The 23670-nt window shown below is 50.0% G+C and overlaps 1 protein-coding gene across 5 annotated transcripts; it reads right to left on the bottom strand.

The window, feature by feature from the left end:
- Positions 1 to 393: 393 nt before the first annotated feature.
- On the bottom strand, positions 394 to 22039 carry ZFYVE27 (zinc finger FYVE-type containing 27). 5 transcript variants are annotated; one of them, XM_058697361.1, is made up of 13 exons: positions 21854 to 22037; positions 20424 to 20621; positions 16115 to 16185; positions 14338 to 14524; positions 11409 to 11504; positions 10951 to 11063; positions 10080 to 10219; positions 9424 to 9495; positions 7814 to 7834; positions 7508 to 7652; positions 3409 to 3455; positions 3020 to 3101; positions 394 to 2019 (listed from the first exon to the last, which is right to left on the bottom strand). In XM_058697361.1, exons 2-13 carry the CDS (start codon positions 20618 to 20620, stop codon positions 1955 to 1957), a joined length of 1236 nt encoding a protein of 411 aa, XP_058553344.1. In that variant the 5' UTR covers position 20621; positions 21854 to 22037; the 3' UTR covers positions 394 to 1954. The 5 variants fall into 5 exon arrangements, 4 of the variants coding, with proteins under 4 accessions (XP_058553344.1, XP_058553345.1, XP_058553342.1 ...); XR_009252495.1 differs by having other exon boundaries at positions 2000 to 2019; positions 3409 to 3603; positions 21854 to 22038; XM_058697359.1 differs by lacking the exon at positions 394 to 2019 and adding an exon at positions 2311 to 2605 and having other exon boundaries at positions 21854 to 22039.
- Positions 22040 to 23670: the final 1631 nt, after the last annotated feature.

Here is a 23670-nt window from a genome sequence, read left to right as displayed (position 1 = left end):
GCTAATCCGTTCCATCTCACAGCCAATCCTCTTTCGGCCGCCCCCAGACTGAGGGCCAATCCTTTTCTGCTTTCTAAGAGGGATTAGCTGAAATCTTTCCATTCTAAAGCCTGCATTGCTTAGTGCTGGCCAAGCCCTGGTCCTAACCCCAACCCCTCACAATGTGGTCACAAGACGGAGCCTCAAGTCAATCCGACACACATGTGCTGAGCCCCACCTGCACAAGGCACGGCTTTCCTCCCCCGCCCCGGCAAACACCCAGACTTCAGCGTCCACACCCCCTCCAGCCCTGTCCTGCAGGCACAGCTCAAGCCTGCAGACTCTGCCACTGCAGGGGGAGTCTGGCTCTCCAGCCTCAGGAGGAGGGTTAGTGCAAGGACCAGGACAAAAACATAAGAAGCTTGAGGCCTTTTTATTGACAATTCTCCATACACACAGAGATCCTTTCCGTTCCTCTCCAGTGTAAATGAAGCACAGGGTACTTCACTCTCATCTGTTAACAAAGGAGCCCGAGGAAGGGGGTATACCAAGGCCTGCCCACTTCCCCAGGGACTTGCACCTCCCTGGCCTGGAGCAGGCCCGACTGCCGGCCCTAGTTACACTGGTTGGCCTGGCGAGAAAGCTGGCCTCAGATGGCCTCTGTCTCCCCAGCCCGTCTCCTTGGATCCCTGCTCAGCCTCCCATGGGTCCTGGGTCCCCGGCAGCCCGTGGCTCCGGGGAAGCATCCTAGAACAGAAGCACCCCGCTCTTCTTCATTCCATTCCTTGTGCCACCTGCTCCCAGGAACCATGCAATAAATAAATAAATACTTCAAAAAGGCAGGGCAGCTCCAAGGGAGGGAAATGGTGCCTGAGCCCGCTCAAGGCTTAGGGAGAGACACTGACGGCCTAAAAGTCCAGAGTGAACATAAAACTGTTGGAGAGGATGGGGACCTCAAGTGGCCTTAACCCGTAAGTGAGACTGTCCTGCTGGGGAACAGTGCCAGAGTCTAGGACCCAGCCCAGAGAGATCCTACACTTCCCAGGCCCCCAAGGGTCAAGGGCTTCAGGACCTCTGCTCTGCTTGCCTATCTCACACTCCATGGGACAAGGGGCCAGGGAGAGAAATGCAGCTCTGTGCCAGAGGAGGGATGCCCAAGGCTCCGAGCAAAAGAAACAAGAGTGATCTGAATGCCTGGCATCTACCCAATGGAGCTGTCACCAGGGTAATATGTGGCCTGAGATTCTGCTAGTGAAGGTTTCTGCAAGGTAAGGCTGAGGCCCTTTGAGCTGCCGGGGATCCCTATGTTTTTTCCCACTTAATACTAAAGAACTCTGACAGGCCCTCCTAGACACATCCTCCTCTGGGAGAACATGGAAATTTCAACCCTGTTTCTAGAAGGACTTTCGGGCTGGTTAGCCCTGGCCATACCCTCTGGTGGAGAAACAAGGAGATGCTGATGCCTGAAGGAACGTTCGCATAGCAGAGTGGGGTCACGGCACGTCCAGGCCCTTCTGCAGGCTCTCAGAGGCCAAGGGCTTGGACCAGCAACCAGCAGAGGAAGAATCTCTTTTCCCAGTCTCTGATCTCTGGTCTCCTAGAACTGTCAGGTGTGGAGAGATGCCCTGATGCTCAGAGACCCTATAGAGACCAGGCCTAGCTCACTCCTGCCCTCTAGTTTATATTCCCTGCCCAGCTCTGAGTCCACTGATCAGTCCAGGGCGGAGGAGGGCACACATGCCAGGCCCTCCAGGGGCTCCTCTTCCCTCTGGGTTTCAAGAACTGCCGCTTACTAGCCCTCCGCAGGAGTGGGGAACAGCTCCAGAATCCAGCTGGAGACAGCGAGGACAGGAAGGGGACGCCTACCTAGCGTTCAGGCCACATTTGCCCAGCACACACCACATGCGGCTAGGGAGGGTGAGGCCTGCTGCTGGCCCCAGGGACCGACGCCCACTTTGGACCCCAGCCCCTCTTCTCACTTGCTCAAGGTCTGGTTACACGAGGCACACACAAACACAGTCTCTCTCTGGGCTTCGGGGGCTGAAAAGGAGGAAGAACTTGGTGAGACACTTCCTCATGCCCCTTGGTTACGGCCCAATACTACAACCACCTCCCCAACCCCCAAAGCCCCACAAGAGCTGCCCACCAGCCAGCCCACATCTTCACTAACCCAGCTCACTACCCTGCCCTCAGACTTCTCTTTCCATGGGGACAGGGGACTGTAGGAGTGACCATACCAACAGCAGGCCTCTCCCAGGTGCTCTACATTAGAAATTATTTTGGCACCAACAAAACCCCATTGAAAATATTTTTTAAATACAACACCAGAAGTTCATTTTCCAAAATCTTTTAACAGTGGTTATCTCTAGGTAATAAAATTACAGGATTATTTTTTTCTTCCTTCTTCTTCTGTATTATAATCCCCAAATCTTCTAGAATAACCATATGTTACTTGCATGACCAGAAAGAAAACCAAAAAACCTCGATTTGTGATTATAACATATTTCAGGCAGTATGAAAAATATGCTCCCAATTTTTTTAGAAGATGCATATGCATTTATCCTACGTGCACACTGGTGCTCTCCCTTTATCTGTATCTTTTGTTTACAATGAGTATGTACAGCTTCTATAGAAGGAAAAGAAATTATTTTTGTTGTTGTTGTTAAGTATTACCAAGGTAATGAGAACAAGAATAAAAATTAGGACGGTGGCTTCCTCTGGGGAAGGCAGGGTGGTACCAGGGAGGCTTGGTAGTGTTGCTAATGCTCTCTTTTTTTAACTTCAGTGAAGCAGCCACAGGTATTTAGCTTACACCTTATAATTCAGATATGTTAAATAGGTTCCTTTGCACGCATCAAATACTTCAGTGTTTTGTGTGTTAAAGAATGGAAAATGTTTCTACGGGCCAGACAGGATCCCGAGTTCCCCTGCCTTCTCACTGAGCCCCTACTCCCTTCCCACACTGCAGCACCCCTTGGAGGAAGCGGGAACCCGCCAAGCCCTACCAACAGCCTGACCCCCGGCCACTTGCATCACTCACCTGTGGCCCCCATGGAGGACTTAGGCACCTTGAAGGAGCAGCACCGGGAGCAGAAGCTGTTTCCACAGTTACTGCAGCTTCGCTGCAGAGAAGAGCCAAGGTCAGTATCAGATGCGTCCCCCACACCCAGAGCCCACCTCCTTTCCACCAGGTGATCCCACCCAAGGAACCAGAGACTACCGTGGGACTAGGGAGGTGCCGAAGTGGGGCAGGACAAAGCAAACACAACATCCAACGGGAGGGCTGGTGAAGGCGTGGGCATGGGGGCAGGGAAGCCCTGCTCATTTGAGCAAACCTCGGACCCCAGGACCAATGTGGCCCAGCGACTCCCCACTACTCCCCTGCATCTCATCCCAAGCCCCTGAAAACACACCGTCAACGAGACTTACCCTCTTCTTCAGCACTGAGAAGGTGGCCGAGCAGCCCGTACAGTTCCCTGACAAACAGAGGTAGCAGCTCAGCCCTGACCCAACCCAGGCCTCAACTCTCACCTGCCCCTAGCTCTTCTAAACAGGCCCACTCAGGACACCAGCCCAGCCCAGACACCGTGCTAGGAGCGGTGCGCAAGGGAGCAAAGTCCAGATCTGCAGACAGAAGGGAGGACTCAAGCTGACAGTCTCTGGGAGTCCATGTCTCCAGACCATACACAGCTGCCGGTCCACAGGCCTTCCCAGGACTTAAAGACTCCACCTGTAGGTCCAGCCAAAACCGAAGAACATCCAGCAGAATCTGCTCCCTGGAAATCACACCAAGCCGGGGAGGACCTGACAACAGGCATCCTTCAGAGAAGGCAGCTCCAAAGAGCGCAAACCAAACCTGCCTGACACAACCCCTTCTCAAGTGTCTCCTTACAAATACTCCTTGCAAATACTCTGCCCACAGGTAAATTCAGAAACATCTCCTAAAACCCAACTCCTGCTTCCTGCCATCTAAAGATTCTAGGAGAGGACCTCAGAACCAGGCATCTTCCAAGAAGTCACGCAGGGCAGAGGCACAGACACTGTGAGAGGTGGGCAGGAGGGAGCACGACAGAGCTGCGAGACAGACCCACCTAAACCACCACACAGGATGACAATTTGCGACCACGACCACGGTGGCAGAGGAGCAACAGCAGCTTAGCAAACGCACAGGAGGAGGGGAGGGGGTGTAAGAAGAGATGAGAGACAGGGAGGAGGGAACCGAAAGTTTTTTCAGAGGCCGCTGCGCTCACCACCCACTCATGCTTCCAGGAAAGTTGAGGATGGAAAAGGTGGACCAAGGCAAAGGCAGTCTGCTGAAGAGGGGGCCTGCAAGTGAATGATGAGAACCAAAAGGGAGGCGACCTGAGGAGGAGGAAAAGCCACACTGGCTTCTCCAAGCTCCAGAAACAAAAGCAAACCCTGAAGAGAACAAAGAAGATTCGAAGGGCTGCCCCCAAGATCACAGACTGTGGTTTGAGGCAGAAATCTCCGTGCAGGCCCGGGGCACTGACCCAGGGGAGAAAGGCACAAGGGTGCTCCCGGAAGGGGCTACAGAGCCCAGCAGGAGGCTGAGTTGAGTCCTGGAAAAACTTGGAAGCAGATAATAAGGCTACTGGAGTAAGTGTCTACAACTTGGGGCCCAGAGGCCTCCTGTGATCTGGCCAGAGCAATTGGCAGCTTCAGGAAGCACTGCTGAGCCTCTCGAACCACCTGTGTGACCAGGTACAGGAACCCAGGCCTCATCTTCATGCAAAGGCCCAAAGCTGTATTGACAGCTACCTGTGGTCCCTTCCTCTGTTCTGCCAGAACCCCGCGCAGCTCTTGCTAAAGGACACTCCCTGTGTTCAAGGAAAGGAGGGCCCAAGCTAGAGCAAGGAGAAACCTGAGGCCAAGGTGTATGAGGTGAATGCCACTGCTGCCAGTCGGCTCATGGCCCAGCAGAGGACAGGATAGGGAAAGGCATAGCAGGCGCCGCTGCCTTGATGCCAAACAAAGAATCAGGCCACGCTAAGACTTTGGCCCCCACACTAAGAATGTGGGCAAAGCAACCCATCCGTGCTCCTCCTCAGCAAGGGGAGCAGGGGCATGGGCATGGGGCAGGGGACCGGAGCCACTCAAAGACTGACACTCACGCCCACGTCCAGGATGGAGTGCCAAGGCCAAGCCACCCAGGGCTGCCATGTGGTCCCCCACGTAGCCGTGCACAAGCCTGGGCCAAGGAGGGCTTAGGGTGCTGACACCGGCTCAAGACAGGTGTATGGAGGAAGCACCCCTGTTCTCTTCCAGCATCTACCAACTTTCCCTGCCCTCATTCTCAGCAAAGGGCCTGACTCACCATGTGATGATGCCATGGGAGCAGGCAGAGCAGGGAGGAGCCCAGGACTGCATGGGCCCTGCAACGGTAATGGTCACAGAGCCTCTGGGACACAGGGGGGCCACAGAGAAGCTCCTGAGCAGCCTGTCCTCATTTTTCCCAGGCACCCCCATCATCCACTGGCATCCGGAACGGAGTGGCCCTGAAAGTGGCTCACCCCATGCTGGCCTGCAGGAGCCCGACCCAGAAGCGGAGCTGCTACGGCTGACCTCATGGCAAAGACCCTGAGAGCATCTCAAGGAAGCGACAGAGAGCAGTTTCGAAAAATGTAAAATTAAGAGGGGGAAAAAGAAGCATTTTCTGCCCTTGCCATCTTCATGTGAACCTAAAAGGCCTTCACCCATCCCAGCAGGGATTATCTGAACTGAAAATCAAATATTGAAATGGGACAGACGTAAAACGAGAGGACTTCGGACACTACGGCAAAAGGAGGAAGATGAGTTAGAAAAACAAGAACACAGGGGCGCCAGGGTGGCTCAGTCGGTTAAGCGTCCGACTTCGGCTCCGGTCATGATCTCACAGTTCGTGGGTTCGAGCCCCGCATCGGGCTCTGTGCTGACAGCTCAGAGCCTGGAGCCTGTTTCAGATTCTGTGTCTCCCTCTCTCTCTGCCCCTCCCCGACTTGCGCTGCGTCTCCCTCTGTCTCAAAAATAAATAAACATTAAGAAAAAAAAATTTTTTTAAAAAGAAAGAAAAACAAGAACACAGGAGCCAGAGCAGATGGCTTGGATTTGAGTCACAGCTCGACCATTTACTGGCTGAGAACATGGGCCGAATCACTCTTCTCACCCGAGGTTACTCACCTGCGAATGAGAACACCTAAGGCCCTTTACTTAAAACTCAGATACAAATGAATCACATGCTACAGCAAGAGTACTAATTCTTCTGTAACGTCACTTGGGACTTCTGGAACCCAGGCTGCTTCTAAGCCCTAAGAACTGCCTGTCCCTATCACATCTCCCATCGGAACTAAATGAGACCATGTACATGCAAGTGCGCTGAACACAGAGCTCCAGAGAAGCCGGTGATCATCACGAATAAAACGGAACTTGAAATGACTGGGGGACACTCACACAGCTGAAAGACACAGCATGTGGAGGACCTCTAATCCTGAAAAACAACTGCGCTGGGTGCTACAAGGGCAGGAAGGGAGGTCCCCGGATGCTCTGGGTCAAATTCCTCAAAACAAATCCCAGGGGCTTCTCCCAGGGTGCAGGCCGTAGAAGTCACTCCCACCAGAACACACAGTATAGCCACCCCACCCTCTTCCCTGTCAGCTGACACTAGGTACAAGTAAGGCTCTTCCTCAATCATAGCACCCAAGTCACCCGCGCTCTTCAGCCAGAACTCTATGTGGCTCATTAATCGCTGTTCTGGCCTGAGTCAGGTTTCCCACAGAGCTCACAGTCAAGTCCACCCTTCTCCAAAGCTGGCATCCTTGACCCACACCCACCTCCCAGTAAAGTAAGCACTTGGCTGAGGAGAAGGGACCTCAAGGTTCTATCACAGGCAGAGGAAGATACAAAAGTTATCTTTGCTTCAACTTGTTTCAACTTGGATAGGAAAGATCCAGACAAGCTCCTCGGCACCTGCAGAATGGACCAAGCCCTCTCATAGTAACAGCACCCCTTATTAAGCATTTACCATGACCCAGCCAGCATTGTGCTAACACTTAATAAGCATCATCTCGTTAGAGACCTATAAGAGTCCTGTGAGCTAAGAACTATTCTTACTGCCCTTTTACAGAAGGGGAAACCGAGGCACGGAGAGATTAAGTAATTTGCTCAAAGACACCCAGCAGAGCTGGAATTTATACCAGGCAATCAGACTCCACATTCTATTCTCAATCATTAGGCTCCACTGCCTTCTGAGGCTCTGTCTCAGGGTTACATCTCTCTCTACAGTCCTGGAGCGGCATTTCTCGAACTGAGTGCCTCAACTGCCCACAAGCTATTACTCAGTAAGGACAGAGGAACACGAAGGAACCTACACTTGCTCCCTTGGCAGTCCTACTGTGTGTCTGCTACCTTCCCAGGGGCCTGGGGACATAGCTTCACTCCTTGCTCTGGTCACAAACCAGAACCCACAATTCCAAGACTCTGGCCCTGTGGCCACGGTGCCCACGGTGCCCCCGTCCCTCAGCCCCGGCCATACCAAAGTTGTTGGTAGGGTAGCGTTTGCGGAGCCGCTCCGTGAGCCGGGACACCTTGCTGCGCAGCACCTCGTTCTTGCTCAGGAACCCGTTGTCCTGCAGAACCAGCTCATCCTCTGCTGGGCACGGGGCACCCTCGTCATCCTCCTGCGGGAACAGCTCCTTCCAGTCCTATCCACCTCGCGGCAGGGCTCCGGGACCCACGTGCTGAGGCACCCAGCACAGACCCCAGGAGGCATGGTGATGGCTGGCTCAGTCGCCCTCTCCCCTGCCCAGCCCCTGCCCGGCTCACCGAGGCTCCTACTTACCAGCACCACCAAGTGGGTCTCCTGCCTCCCGAGGTGCAGGGGAGAAGGAGAGAAAACAGAGAGATAGCAAGAAGAAGGAAGCTGCTGGGAGGGGGCCCCCAGGCAAAAGGAAACACAGAAGTGCCACTCTGAGTTCTGTCTGAGCACATCCCAAAGGGTGACCCATTCACAGGGGCCCCCAGAGAAGGATCCCAGGACTGGGAGCAGCAGTATACTACTGTTTTTCAAATTGGGTGAAATTAAGTGGATTGTTATTTTAACAGAGCAGAAATTTATAATGTATTTTCAGAAAACTTGCTTCATTTAAGTTTTACATATTTTACAGACATAAGTGTGAATTAGACTAAGATATAAAATGTGTTCACTACTGTGGGTTATGAACAAAAACACTTGAAAGTCCTGGCTGTATATATCCTCCACCACCACCACCACCACCACCCCCACCAAGATGCACAGTCTGCAATCACATATTAACGTCTTGGAGAAATCTTTCCGTAGCTGAAAATTTAACTGCCTACGTGGATGGGACTAAAACGAGAGAGGTGAGCTAGGGCAACTCACAGGCCCAGGGGCAACTCACAAAACCCCATTTCTTATACCTCAATTTCCCACTTACAAAGGAACATAGAAATGACTTTCTGGTATACAGAAATACAATAGGACAGCTGTGACAATAAACAGTAACCACCATAAGGACTCAGTGACTGGGGACAAGGGGAGTGGGGGCAGTGGTGGGGACTAGGTGATTTTTCTAAAGGGGACAGTCACTCCTCAGCTACACTGACCACTGAAAACTCAGGGCTACCAGAGCTTCTGATTTTTCAGAGACACTGAAAATCCAGACTTTTCCTTAAGATCTCCCCATTTGTAAATTTTTTAAGTCTTGCATGCCAAATAAAACACTTCTGTGAACTACCAGTTTGAACCACTGTCTTAAAATGAGGAAGACTCGGGGTGCCTGGGTGGCTCAGTCGGTTTGGTGTCCAGCTTTGGCTCAGGTCATGATCTCACGGTTCGTGGGTTCAAGCCCCACATCAGGCCTGACAGCTTGGAGCCTGGAGCCTGCTTCGGATTCTGTGTCTCCCTCTTTCTCTGCCCCTTGCCTGCTCACACTCTGTCTCTGTCTCTCTCAAAAATAAAACATTTAAAAAAATTAAAATCAGGAAGACTCTTTGACCTATTACTTGACCTGCAACCACTTTCTCCAGCTTCCCCTTCCTGCCTCCAAGAGATATCTTTCTAATCTCATTCTGCGTAAGGGCAGTCAGAGGCCCAGGGCAATGCCCTCCCTCGAATCTGCCTTCCCCACATCAAAGGCACCAAGCCCAGAGTCCCCAGTCTAGGTGGGAAGTGACACCCCCCCCCCCCCAACTGCAGAGTGTTTCCCAGAGGCTTCCCTGCCCTGGGCACCCTGAGAGATGTAGGTCAGCTACAGTATGAGTGGAAGTTCACAGGTACCCTTTCGTGCAGTGAGTTCTAGCTCAGAACCAGTTCTGGCTGCTGATCTGGATAGAAGAGAACTGAAAAAACCTACATTTGGGACACAAAAAGCCAGCTGGCTCCCGGACCATCTGTCTGGTGGGTAGGGGGCGTAGGGAAGGACCACCCACCTCAATCGCATCTTTAAACTCCTCATCAGGCTCAGCCTCCTCGGCCTCCTCCACACTTCCGGGCGTGAGGTCCTGGGAAAAGAGAAGATTACAGAAGGGGAGGGACACGGCCCTGCCCACTTAGGCAGAGGCCACCAGCAGCAGAGCCAGCACCCAGGTTCCCCAGAACATCTGTCCCTGCCCAGAAGAGGTGGCACACCTGCAAGAAAGAAGTCATGAGAAGGAGGGTGCCCTCTGACCTCCAAGGACAGGGGGATGGGCCCAACACCACAGGTGGCCCTACGGTGGCTGCAGAGCACAGTGACCGACAGCATGGGTTCTAGAACCACAGGGCCTGGTCTGAGTCCTGGCCGCACCATGTGCAGGCAACTACTCTGGGCCCCGGCCGCCTCCTCTGCCGAAAAGGATCCTCTCATTCTCAGAGACAACCTACACCTCCAAGGGTTGACACCTACAGCAGGATAAGCAGTCAACAAAGCGCCCAGTTGCTACTACGGTTACTATTATTATTATTAAACACTTCAGAGGAAATGAGGCCGGGGAAGCAGCGGGAACCAGAACAAGGCTAGGAGCTGTGCGGTATAAATAAGCTGGGAACGGGAAGGCCCCACAACCTGCCCACAGCAGGCTCTGCCCTGACAGTGGGGGGCGCTCACCTCCGTGGGTGTGGGCGCAGGCGTGCAGTCCGGCAGGGCGCACTTTCCCCCAGCATCTGGCAGCGGGAGGCTCTCAAAGACACCGTCTTCCTGCTTGGGGTTCATCCGCCGCTGCAGACATGCCCTGTACTCAGATACCACTACTCAGGGCAAGAACCGGGGGAGGCAGAAACAGGATGGAATGAGCGGTGCCCTGGGGGACCCCCTTCTGCAGGTGGCTGGCCTGTTCCACCAGCGGCCCACTCTCCACAGCAAGAAAGTCCCCTTCCTAACTCTGAACAAGTCACCCAACCTAAGCTTCGTAAACAAAACAGAGATACTACCACCCACCCCATGTGATTGCAATACAGAGATTAAATGTTAAGTGCTTGACGAATTACAGCTTCTGTAATTAATTACTCAACCACAGGGAGGAGGAAAAATACAGCAATCACCCAAACATATGCATAGGCCCAGACTTCTGTGACTGAGGGCCTCTCCAGACTGCCTGACTGCTTTAGAAGCAAGACAGCCGACAAGAACACTGGGACCACAGAGTACTGGCAGCATCTCAGGAGGCGGATGGCAGCACAGGGAAAACATCCCTCCCTCACTTCCTAGAAGCCACCACATCATGTAAACAGGGATTCACCTGCTTTGGGAAGGGAGAGGGACCCTACAGCAGCAGCTTCGCCTGTTTCCCTGTATCCCACCTGACATCTGAGAGATGCACATCCCGGGGACCCTCTGAGAAACTACTCTGGCGTGGTGCTGCCCCCTTGTGGATGGCACAGCAAACAGACGATTAGCTGTAGAGACTTGGTAAACGGGGGAAGCCTAACCTAGCCCTCAGAGCCTGGGCCCCAACTCTGTCAAGCTGTCCAGGGCTTACCTCGGAAGAACTCCACATTCCCCAGAAAGAGCGTGCTGTTTAAAAGGGCAAGGACCCAGCACAGGGGCAGCAGGTACAGCATGCACACTGTGCCCAGAAGAGCCCCATAGAACCTGCATGGACAGAGAGGAACCACAGGGTCAGAAATTCTTAAGATCAGAAGGAAACCAATTTGGAGCACACCCACATGGCAACAGGCATGCTTAATAATAAACCAACGAGATCTGCTCGTCAAACAAGTGGGTGAGAGATTACACGGAGGGATATGTTTCTGCTACTATGATTATTTGTACCACCCCCGAAAGTGTCTAAACAAAAGCAGTACATTCCACCTCATAGGTTTATGTGCAGGTTTACACACAAGAGTCTCAGAGGCTCTCTGCCCCTGAGCTAGGCGAGCAGGGACCCCAGCGGCAAACCCCAGCAGAACAGCAGTGGGGGGAACGAGGGCCACTCACTGCGAGGACGCGGCAGGGTTCTCCCAGTGCAGCACGCGGTAGGCAGCTTCGCAGGTACGGCACAGGCGGCTCAGGAAGGCCTCCAGCTGGATCAGGCTGCAGGCACACAGGGCTTCTGTGAGCCGCGCGCCCCGAGGCCGGCCGGAGCTCAGGGCCACAGAGCCCAGGACTTCACCGCGACGGCTAGCTAGGCACAGCTGGTCTCTTCAAACCCACGAGAGGGGCCAGAGAGCTCAGGAGAAACTGCATACATTTCAGTCCCCTTTTCAGGACCCCTCCTGAGGTGTGAACAGGACACAGGTTCCTGGGTCTCTTCCAGGCTGTTGATGTTGGGCTACTTGACGTTCCCAGGGCTGAAGTTTCCTCATTCATAAAATGAGGAGCAGGGTACCCACCTTCCAACACACTGCAGCTACGGGATAAATGGCAGGATGGATATGTGTGTCTCCACCCGGGCTGTGAGGCAGACTCACTTGGGAGGGTTTTTTTAATGGCTGCACCCCCAGAAGCAATGAACGCACGCTGCACCCAGATCTTGGTTTCTGAAGGGCTCTGGGGAGAAATGGCTGATTCTAGAGTGGGGGCAGCACAAGCGTGAGATAAATCTGAACATCACATGTACTCAAAAATAATGGGGACATATTGAAAGGACACAAGAGCCATTTCAAAAGAGCTCCTAGTGCCAAACCTAGGACAGTCTGAGATCAAAATAGTGACAGTAATGGATTATAACCCATTAAATAAAACTAAGAATCTTGAGTTCGTATTGGTAAAAGGAAGAGCTCTTTCTTACAGTGGAATACCAGCTAACAATGACAATTAGAAAATCACCTTTGTAACTATCACAGTAATAAACTGATCAAGGCAAGACCCAGCAATGGCCGCCGTCTGATAGAGAAACCTTAACTAACTGATCAAAGTTAGTATCGCCCATAACAAGACAGACTGACATCACGTACCTCCTGACAGGATACACTGACAACAACACACACACTGTTTGTGGCATTCCCGCCGAAAATGTATAACCTTAATCTAATTACAAAGAAACAAACAAACCCCAATTAAGGGATATTCTACAAAATAATAATCTTGTTTTTACTTAAAAACGTCAAGGTGTGGGGTGCCTGGGTGGCTCAGTCGGTTGAGCATCCAACTTCATTCAGCTCAGGTCATGATCTCACCGTTCATGGGCTCAGGCTCTGTGCTGACAGCTCAGAGCCTGAAGCCTGCTTCCGATTCTGTGTCTCCCTCTCTCTCTGCTCCTCCCCCACTCACACTCTGTCTCTCTCTCTCGAAAATAAACAAACATAAAAAAAATATACCAGGGTGCCTGGGTGGCTCAGTCAGGTAAGCATCTGACTTCAGCTCAGGTCATGATCTCACGGTTCATGGGTTCAAACCCCGCATCAGGGTTCGTGCTGACAGCTCGGAGCCTGGAGCCTGCTTCGGATTCTGTGTCTCCCTCCGTCTTTGCCCCTCCCCCACTTGAGCTCTATCTCTCAAAAAGGAATAAATGTCAAAAAAAGTTTTCTTTTCATTTAAAAATGTCACGGTCATAGGGCACCTGGGTGGCTCAACCGGCTAAGCGTCTGACTCTTGATTTCAGCTCAGGTCATGATCTCACAGTTTGTGAGTACGAGCCCTGCATTGGGCTCTGCACTCAATGTGCAGCCTGCCTGGGATTCTCTCTCTCTCTCCTGCTCTCTCTCTCTCTCAAAAATAAACAAACTTAAAAATTAAAAAAAAAAAAGTCAAGGTCATGAGAAACAAAGACTAAGGAACTACTCCAGGATACAGGAGACTAAGACGACATAAAAACTAAATGTAATGTATGACTCAGGACTGGATCCTGGATCAGGGTAAATTCATATAAAAGATCTTATTAGCACAACTGGTAAAATCTGATTATGAACTGTGTATTAGATAATTGCACTAATGCTGTTAGCCATGTAAAATTTCCTAATTTTGATTATAGGATTATGGACATCTAAGAGAATCTCTGTGCTCTTAGGAAAGAAGCATTTGGGGTAAACAAGGCATGATGTTTGCAACTTACTTTCAAATGGTTCAGGAAGAAAAAAAATAATGTGCAAGGATACAGCAACAGATGAAGCCAATGTCGCAAACTGTTAATAATTGTTTTATCTGGGTAAAGGGCATAGGGGAGTTCTTTGTATTATTCTTGCAACTCCCATTTAAGTTTAAAGTCATTTCAAAATAAAAAGGTTTTTTGTTGTTGTTGTTGTGTTTTGTTTTTTTTTTTTAAAAAACACAGATACCCAGACCCACTCCAGATAACTGACTCAGACCAGGCCCAGGCTCCGTCTGTTTGTAACTCTTGTCTGCAGCTTTGCAGATGCTATGGTTACTGTTATTCACCAGTCGTAAGGTGCTTCTTCAGAAGTACCAGCTCTGTCACATTTAGGAAGCCTCTCAACAGCACAGTGATGGTGACCGGTATTTACTGAACACTTCCTGGGTACCAGACACTCATTTACTCTTCACACCCACCTATGAGGTAAGTCTATTACTATCCCATTTAACGGATGAAGAACCCGAGGCACAGGGAGGCTGAGCAGCTTGCCCGACGTCACGCAGCAAGTAAAGGGAAGAGCTGGCATTTGAACCCTGGCTCCTGTGCGCACATGCTTAGTCAAGACCCTAAATTGGGTCTCTGGTGGAAAGAACACAAACTGTTGTGAAATCAGCTAGATCTGGATTCTCGTCCCACCATGGTCCCCTTTTAGCTGTGTGCGCCTCTTTCCTAACCATAAATGGAAGACAATAATAGCAGCTACCTCCCAGAACTGGTGGAAAGACGAAAGGAAATAACATCTGTGGTTTGCCTAACACAATGCCCGGCACAGAGCAAGTACTCAGTGCGGCGGTCGTGACTGCCTCCCACCTCCCCAGCCCCTTTCATACTCACAAGCTCTTCACCTCAGCCACAGCCTCGGGGCGAGACAGGCGAACTCTCTGGAGGTCCTCCTGCCTCACGCTGTGATACTTCCTCCGCATCAACTCAGACTCAGGCAGCCGTGCCCGGCAGACCTCCTGAAGGTAGCCCAGAAGGGCGGGCACTGAAATCATCAGGGCACCCACCGAGTACCACGCACCTGTGGGATCGACGATACTGCAGGTGAACGGGTAGCGAGGACCGGCAGCCTCTGCCCACCAGATGCCCACGTGTTAGCTCCCTCACCTCCTCCAGGGCCCCGTCCAGAAGGCCTTCCCTGATCACCTCGCATGACACAGTATCTGCCCTGCTCCCTCTCCAGCCCTTTAACTCAGCTTTAGTCTTCCTCATAGAATTCCTATCGCCCTCCAATAGGATTCCTATAGCCACACAACTGACGATATGTATAGTTGTCTCCTTCACAATATAGGCTCTTGAGGGCTGGGACTTCATTTGCTTGGTCACTATAGCCCCAGACCCATTTTTTTTTTTTTAATATTAAAAAACTCATGCTAGCACACAGTAGGTGGCTCGTGCCTGGAGTCTGGCCGCTGGAGCACCCCGTGACTGACGTGCTGACCTTTGGGCCCCTGGGACAGATTAGAAGTCTTTCTTTTGGCTTTTGGAATACCACAGACCAGACCACTGTGGACTAAGAAAAGGGAATGCTGAAAGAAAATCCAAAGAAGAAACTTGGTCCATGCAGTACGGTGCCCCTAAAGCAAGCTAACAGAGCACTGAGCACAGAGTAAATGCTTGTTAAGTATCTGTCATATGATTTACTTTGAAAACATGTTAAGAAAAATCTTAGCCTGAGAAGGATATCTGAGTTTAGAACAGACAAAGAGTCCTACTAAGAAACAAAAAACGAGGTCTTCTGTGAACTGGGTTTATTTTTAACCCATCAAATCCATATCTCCATAGGAAACAAAGGAGAAACTTGAGAAATGCAAGTTCGAAAGAGGAGTGAAAATGTGAATAAAGGTCCCAGCTCCTCAGAACATTCTGTCCCAGGCCCTTCACACATTCACCCTAGGGATTCAGCTTTTTCTGCAGCCATCTGCCAGTTCCAAACAGGAAAACGGCTGGGTCCTGGTATATCTCATCACAAAAGGTCCCCAGGAGACATCACTACCCAAGACCCCTAGAGCCACCCACCTGTCCACCCGTCTCCCTCAAAGGCTCCACACCACAGACCCCTCATTGCTGGTGACTTCCCAGCAGCCCCCCTCCAGGCTCACTTGCTGAGCCAGAGAAAATCCAGAGATATGGCAAAAATCTCTACAAAAATCTATTCACCTTCCTGGTACGCTGACCCCATGTCATGCCCCAATGACCCCAGAATCAGCTTGAAAGTCAAAATGGAAAAAGGTCAATCGCCAGCATTCAGTCAAGAAGGAAACAAAAATAATAATAATAGCTATCATACATCGGCTGCTTACTCTGTCAGACACTGTGCTAAATGTTATACATAGACTGTCTCACTCCGCACAACCACCCTCGGAGGAAAGCACCCTCCTTTTAGAGATGAGGAAAATTAGGCCTTAATAAACAGATTCAAGAACTTGCCCAAAGTCATCCAAACCACCCAGCCAGGATTCTAGCCCAGAGTGTCTCTCCAGAGCCAGTTTTCTGACATCAAGCAGACATGGAAGGAAGCCACCTCCAGGACAAGACAGGCAGCCACTTCTTGAAATTCTTTCCCACATTCATTCACAAAAACCCCCTGGCCCCTGGAAGCAGTTCTTACCTTCATTCAAAGTGAGGAACAAGATGTTGAGGCCCAGGCAGGTCAGCAAGGAACACAAAGGTGTCTGCCACCTACAACACAAGAAAGGCCTGGTCACCAAAGACGGCCACTCCTCCAGTGGGAAGGGGAGATGGCTACCATGGGTGGGTCATCAAAACCAGGAGCAAGAGGAGGGGGCCTGGAGCTCACAGTGTCAAGGAGAAATGAAAAGTGGGCCCCTCGTGTGGACAGGTGCCTGGGGGAGGAGTTAAGGTCACACATTAGGCCCTGCGATGAGAAAAGGTATCCTGTCAGAACTAGAATACCTATGGAACTTTCTCCCAGAAGAAGAATTTATAAAATATCCGTTGAGAAACCCGGTTTATACTGTTTAACCTCTGTTTTATAAGGTTCTGGTCTCTTTAAGAGGTGACAATGACAAACTTTCTTCTTTAAAATTTTCCCTTAGAAAAATACATGAACCATATATTCACTGTGCAAAATTCATCTAATACAGAAATCAAGAGGACCAAAACATGAAGGATTTCTGTGACCCCAGTTGTGACTTTCTTATTTCTCAAATTTTGTGAATTTATTTTAACATACGTTAATTCAAAAGGAGAAAAAAATAGGGGTGTGCCTGGGTGGCTCAGTTAGCTAAGGGTCCAACTCTTGATTTCGACCCAAGTCATGATCTCACGGCCATGAGACGGAGCGCTGGGTCAGGCTCCACGCTGGACACTGAGCCTGCTTAAGATTCTCTCTCTCCCTGTGCCTCTCTCTGGCTTGCACGAGAGTGCGTGCTTGCCCTCTCTCAAAAAATAAAAATAAGTCAGGGCGCCCGGGTGGCTCAGTCGGTGAAGTGTCTGACTCTTGGTTTCAGCTCAGGTCATGATCTCGAGGTCATGAGCTCCCTGCTGGGCATGGCACCTGCTTAAGATTCCCTCTCCCCCTCTGCGCCTCCCCGACTTGAGTGAGATCGCATGCTCTCCCTCTCTCGAGACATAAAAATAAAAACTAAATAAATAAGGAGAAAGAATGTTTTGTTTTACTCTATCAAAACCGAACTTGAAACCAGCACACAGCATCCTTTCAGCAGCCACGCCCTAAGTGAACCGGCAGCGCTGGGGGCCCACGCAGGCCCAGCCCACCACCGCCACCAAAGAGCAGTGCACAAGCCCCCAAAGAGGAAAGAAAGAAGACCAGAGGCTCGAGCTGACAGAGACCAGCAAAGGCTGCTGGCTCCGCCCCTCATAAAGGACATTTAACAGGGAAAAAGGAGCAGAGATGTGGCAGTGAAGCCCGACACCCACATTCGAAAGAGCCAGTATAGCATTTCTAAGGTCAGCCATCAGAGGAAGAGTCAAAGAAAAATAAACAGGTAAGTTGCTGGTAAGCAACATATTCAGAACTCCAATGTATTTTCTTTCGCTGTGATTGAGGTATTTCAGTTGCTAAATGAGATTCATTAACTTATGTGCTGTTTTTACTCTGAGTAAGGGAATAAAATGACCTTTCTCTACCTTTCTCTAAAAATTCAGCATACTCCCTCTATACCATCCTAATGAGGCCTCAGAACCATCCAGTGGCAGGTACCAGCGTAAAAGCAAATTAAAAATCAGGTCTAAGGCCGATCTCATTTCAGAAATAAAAACATCAGTCACTAAAGTCACTTTCATTGTAAAGCCTCTCCCATTCTGTCTCATATCTTCACTGACACTTTGGTCATGGAGACCCACCCACTAGAGTAGCTGATCCCAGAAGAGGAGTCTTTTAAAAATCTAACGCAGCTCTAGGCTTCAGACGTAACAGACAAAGCTCAAGATTAGGTCCCACCTGAAAGTCAAATCCTCTTTACTAAGAAAAGAACAATCAAAAGCACAAATTAATCTGACAGCCATTTTCACAGACCAGTGCTCTGTCTTCCCCTGGCACAGAAGACAAGCTCCTGGGGGCTTTTTAGACCAAATGCTGCTCCCCCCATCCGGCTTTAATCAATCCCATCACATCTTCAGATTTCTAATTTCATAAAATGGAAAAACCCTAACACGAGTTCCAAGAAGCACTAAAAGACCAGTGGTAGAAAAGGAGAAGGACAGGATATATTTACTTTTGCACTTTGCCACAAAAGGGTAAAACACATACACATACACACGCATGCTTGCATGTGTGCACAGAAAACACCAGGGCCCACCCCCTGCCCTAAGGAAGACTAAAATTCATTTCAGCTGGACAATCGTGGTGGGATTATAAAACAAGCCCCTAGTCCATTCTCCCCTCTCTCTCGTGACAAGAGTACAGTGATCTAATAGAGAACATTCCTCTGGAACACAAACTAGCTCATCTCTAGGGTTAATGCCATAAATGAAGGGGGTTCTGGGGTGAACAAGAAAAATTTAGGGGGCCTTGTTCAGAGAGTTAAAAACAAACCTTGCAGGGTGCCTGGGTGGCACAGTTAACTATCTGACACTTGGTTCTGGCACAGGTCATGACTGCAGGGTTGTGAGAGTGAGCCCCACATCAGGCTCTGTGCTGAGCGTGGAGCCTGCTTGGGATTCTCTCTCTCTCTTTCTCTCTCTCTCTCTCTCTCTCTCTCTCTCTCTCTCTCTCCCTCTGCCCCCTCCCCCAACAAGTATGTTCTCTCGCTCTCTCTCTAAAATTAAAAAACAAACCTCCCCCACTACTTCCAGATTGAGGTAAGAATGAATACTCAACGGCACTCTTAGAGATCAACCCAACTGTACTAACCCTGCCTCCTACCTGTCTCTCTCAGGCATCTCAGAGGGTTGGAGATCTGTATGAGAATCTGGTGAAAATTAGAAGCTTCTTCCTTAGAAATACACATGTGTGCACAAAGATATATATATATAGTTTCAAGAGATTCACTGACCCCATAAAGTCCCATTCAGGCCCCAGGTTATGAACGTCTGCTGTGTAGGACAACCAGATTTTATGTGGCTCCCAATATTAGCAATACATAACCTTTGGGGTTTCACTTGAATCTGATCTAGCCTTTAAATCTAACTTCCAATTTGCACCATGAGGAAGCAACCAGACAAATCCAAGTAGGAAATTCTCCAGGACAGTCAGCTCAGTCTCCAGCAAGTCAGTATCATGAAAAAGAAACCATTTTAGATTGAAAGAGACTTAAGGGACACAATAACCACATAGAATGCACAGTCCTGGATTGGAATCTGATTTGGCCAAAACATGACATTCCTGCAACAACTGAGGAAATCTGAACATGAACTGAATATAAAATGATATCAGGGAATTATTGTTAACTTTGTTAGGTGTGATGTTGCTTTTTCTTATTAAAAAAAAAAATGTCCGAAGGCACCTGGGTGGCTCAGTGGGTTGAGCATCCAACTTCGGCTCAGGTCATGATCTCACAGCTCATGAGTTCGAGCCCCATATTGGGCTCTATGCTGACAGCTCAGAGCCTGGAGCCTGCTTCAGATTCTGTGTCTCCCTCTCTCTGCCTCTTTCCAGTTCACACTCTCTCTCTCTCAAAAATACATAAACATTAAAAAAAATTTTTTTTTAATGTCCAGGGGGCACCGGGGTGGCTCAGTCAGATGAGCATCTGACATCGGCTCAGGACATGATCTTGTGGTTTGTGTTGGGAGTCCCCATGTCAGGCTCACTGCGGTAAGCACCCCTGATCCTCTGTCTCCCTCCCTCTGGGCCCCTCCCTCGCTTGCACTCTCGCTCTGAAAAACAAATAAAACATTTTTTTAAATGTCCTTATTACTTGGAAATAAATTGACATATTTATGGAGTGAAATAGTACATATCTGTAATTAAAATTCTTTAAGAAAGTGAGTTGAAAAGGGAAAAAATAAAACTATAGAGAATGAAAATCAAAGCAAAATAAGAACAAAAAATTTTGAGATCCATAATCTCAAAAGATTATTGAAAAAAAAGGTTAGTGGAAACGGTACCTGCTAATTCATAGGTATTTACATTTAACTTCTGTTAAAAATTATATTCTAATTCTAATATTAATTATGCTGATACTGAGAAAGGAAAAAAAACCTGCTTTAAAGATTTAGAAGGCCCGATGTTCAAGGCTAGTTAGCAGTCCTGAGGTATGATCTTCCTGAACCACAAAGAAACTCTGGTGAAAGGCCATATGGTTTCCAGGGCCTGCCTCTCCAGGGGTGGGCCTGGAATAAGCCCGGGGAACCAATGACCTCCCAGAACTGCTCTTCACTAGGGCAGAAAGGACAGCCCGGCCACTGCCTAAATGGCTAGCCCAACTATGGAGCAGGAAAGCAGAAGGCCCAGATGGTCAGAGCAATCAGAGCAACTCTACAAAGTCTATTACCTGAGCAAGTATCGGACACCGTCACCTGCATCCTTTAGGGGTTCCAGGTAGATCTCCAGCCTCTTGTAGGACAGAACCAAGTTGAAAAGATCAAACGCCGGGGACTTGGTAGGGGCAGGTGGAGACTCCAGGGGAGCCTCAGGCATCACGCTGGGGCTTACCTCTGGCCCACTCCCCTCACGCTCTGATGTCTGCATCCTGTAACCATAATAATTCCTGACATTTGCATTGCACTTCCAATCCCAACACACTATCTCATGTGGTGCATGAGGTTTATTACAGAATAAACCTGTCAAAGTAGCAAGGGTTACAGATGGAATACCCGTTTCACAGAGAGGAAACACCATTCAGCAGGGTGAACCGAATTACCCAGATATAAAACCCGGCTCATCTGACTCTCCATCTAATGTCTTTTCCCCACAGATCCATCAAGAGTATAAACCATAAAGACCAAGAACACATGGTTGCTGGGAAGAGGCAATCTGTTGTCTAAAAAGAAATGATGACCTGGAATATTTTTCACCCACTCTTTACCTGGTTAATTCCTACTCATCCTTCAGGTATTGGCTGAAACATTGCAACACCGTCAGTCTGGAATGGGCGCCCATCCCCAATGATCCTAAAGGATCATGAACTTGCCCTAACAGTATTTATCACACCAAAGTAAAACTCCTTGCTTTCTGGCCGGTCTACACTTCTTAACTTTAGTAGGAGTTCCACCAAGTTAAAAAAATATGTCTTCCATTTACCACTACTTCTGCACATAGTGGACGGTTAATTTATGATCAGTGAATTAGTGAATGAACTGAATGAGTGAATGAACTGCCCATCCTCCAGGACTCCAGTGCTTTCTCCTGCCCTGTCACATCTTCTAACCCTTTCTTCTCCCTTCTGTTCCCAACCACTTCCTGTACCATTCCTGCCCATTACCCTCCCTTTTCCCTTGAACCCGGAGAGGCAGTCACCTCCTTCCATAAGGCCCCGTTCCCATCTCCCCTCTCCGATGGGGAGAACCGCAGGAACCCTCACCCTCTTTCCTAATTTCAAAGTCCTACCCCAAATGCTAAGCAGAAAACAAGTGATCAAAACCTCGGAGCACAGCAACATAAGCCAGTCCCACGCAGGGGACTGCGACCTGAAGGGGGTGGGGATGTGACAAAGAGGACGCTGGGAGCCCGAGATACCCGCGGAAGAAAAGGACCCGGGGTGGGCGCGGTAAGAGCCCGTGTGGGCGGGGAGCCGGTCAGCGCAGGCAGAGGCCTGGACTACCACCACCGCAGCCCAGGGAATCTGATGGGGCCTTTCGGCCCAGACCAGGGAAGGCCACGCCCAAAGCCGCTGGGCCGCAGGTGACGGCCCCTGCGGCGTCCAGGAGCCCAACTCCGTGCCCTTGGCAGAGACAAGGGGATGGGGAGGGGGTGGCACCTCACCTGCCCGGTCGCTGGGTTGGTAGAGGAGGGGCGGGGACGGCCAGGGAGCACTGGAAGGGCCACTGGGCCCAGGAGCGTTTCCTCAGGCCCGCCCCACCCCGACGACAAGCCTCTTCCAAGGGCCTCAGAAGTCGCAAATCGGAGAGCCTCCTCCACCTACCCCCGCCGCCGCCACTTCCGGGACGCGAATTGCTCAGCGGCGGCGTGCCCGTGACGTCATCGCGCCCGCCCCGCCTCCGGCCCCTGCTGCTGCGTTTAGCTCCGCCCACTCTAGCACAGGTGAGCGCCCACCTCAGCCCTGTGCCTCCGCGGTCTTTCCTCCCTCAGCCTCGCCCACACTCATCTGGGTCCCTGAGTGATCAGGATTCGCAAAATACCGCAGATCGGTGGGAGCACGTGCTTCAGGGTCACGCATCGCGCCACTCTGGTACAAATCGAACCGATTCGTATAAGCAGGAGTCAAATGTCTGTACCCCTTCCTTGATTGCCCCAACTGGAAACTATCACTTTCCCTTCCAAACAGCTAGAATGTGAACAGATTCGAAATCACCGCCCGGACCAAGCTGTATTCAGAAATCCTCTCCCTTCTCAGAGGAGGCTTTGTGTCTAGGTCAGGCTTGTCGGCTGCACTCTGCCTCTGCTCCTTTAGGATGAGTCCAGAGGAAATATAGAAAGATTTTTTTTTTCTTTAATATCTTAACTACCTGAAATTTCACCATCAGTAATTTACTCCAAAGGTAAATTTTAGTGTCTTTGCAGCTCCTCCTTGAGTGGGCCTGGATCACTGGTCTCACACTGGCTGTGGCTAGTAGTATAATTGGTTCTCTCTTCTTGCAGCTGTGCAATTGAGAGATATTATTTAAGAACTAGACATTATTCGGGGGGAACACTGGAGGATACAAGAAGGCTCTAAAGGCCAGAAAGGGACAACAGTCATGGCCAATATCGATGAACAAAGACTTCCCTTGGTAATTAGAGACTGGTCAGCTGGATTCTGCTTTTGGGAATCTACCTCTGAATTTAGTATAATGAAGTTCTCCCAGTTCCTTGTTTCCCTTCTCCAACATTCCGAGTCTTCATTCTTTGCTCCAAATCCTAGTGCCACTGATAAGTGAAAGAGCCCGAAGGAGAACAAACTAGTAAAAGAAGATAGGTAATAACTTGACATTTTCCAGATGTTAGTCTTTGCATCTCTAAGCGACAGTGTGTATGACCCACATGATTGACTCATAAACCTCACTGTGGCCCTTGGAGAAATACTAGTGGGAAATGCTGGGTAGAACAAGCTGGAAAATAGGAGTGGGGAGAGAAGAGAATGTCTAAGCAGCTTACCTCCACCAGATGGCTCCCTCACCCACTCTTACATAAACCTTGGGGTTTCAGAGCTGCCTTTGAATTTGGGAGTTTCTGTCTGTGGCCTTTCCTGCCACCATTTCCACCACACGCCAGATTTTGTCATGCTTCGAGCGGTACTCGTTATTTCATTCTGTGTAACAAATTATTTCAAAACTTACTGGTTTAAAACAATAATAAATATATATTTTCTCACTCCGGTGTTTGGCTTTTGGGTGATTTTGGTCAGGAAATGGAGAGTGGCTTCGTGGGCGGTTTTGGCTCCAGCTTTCGTGAGACTGCAGATGTTGGACAGGGCTGCTATCATCTGAAGGCTTGATGAGGCTGGAGGATTGGCTTCCACAGTGGCTTCTTTGCACTGCTGACAAGTTGATGCTGGCATTCTTTTTTTTTTTTTTTAATGTTTATTTCTGAGACAGAGAGAGACAGAGTATGAACGGGGGAGGGTCAGAGAGAGGGAGACA

Source organism: Neofelis nebulosa, chromosome 13, assembly GCF_028018385.1.
Source record: "Neofelis nebulosa isolate mNeoNeb1 chromosome 13, mNeoNeb1.pri, whole genome shotgun sequence".
Classification (NCBI taxonomy): domain Eukaryota; kingdom Metazoa; phylum Chordata; class Mammalia; order Carnivora; family Felidae; genus Neofelis; species Neofelis nebulosa.
This window is presented reverse-complemented; position numbering and strand designations above follow the sequence as displayed.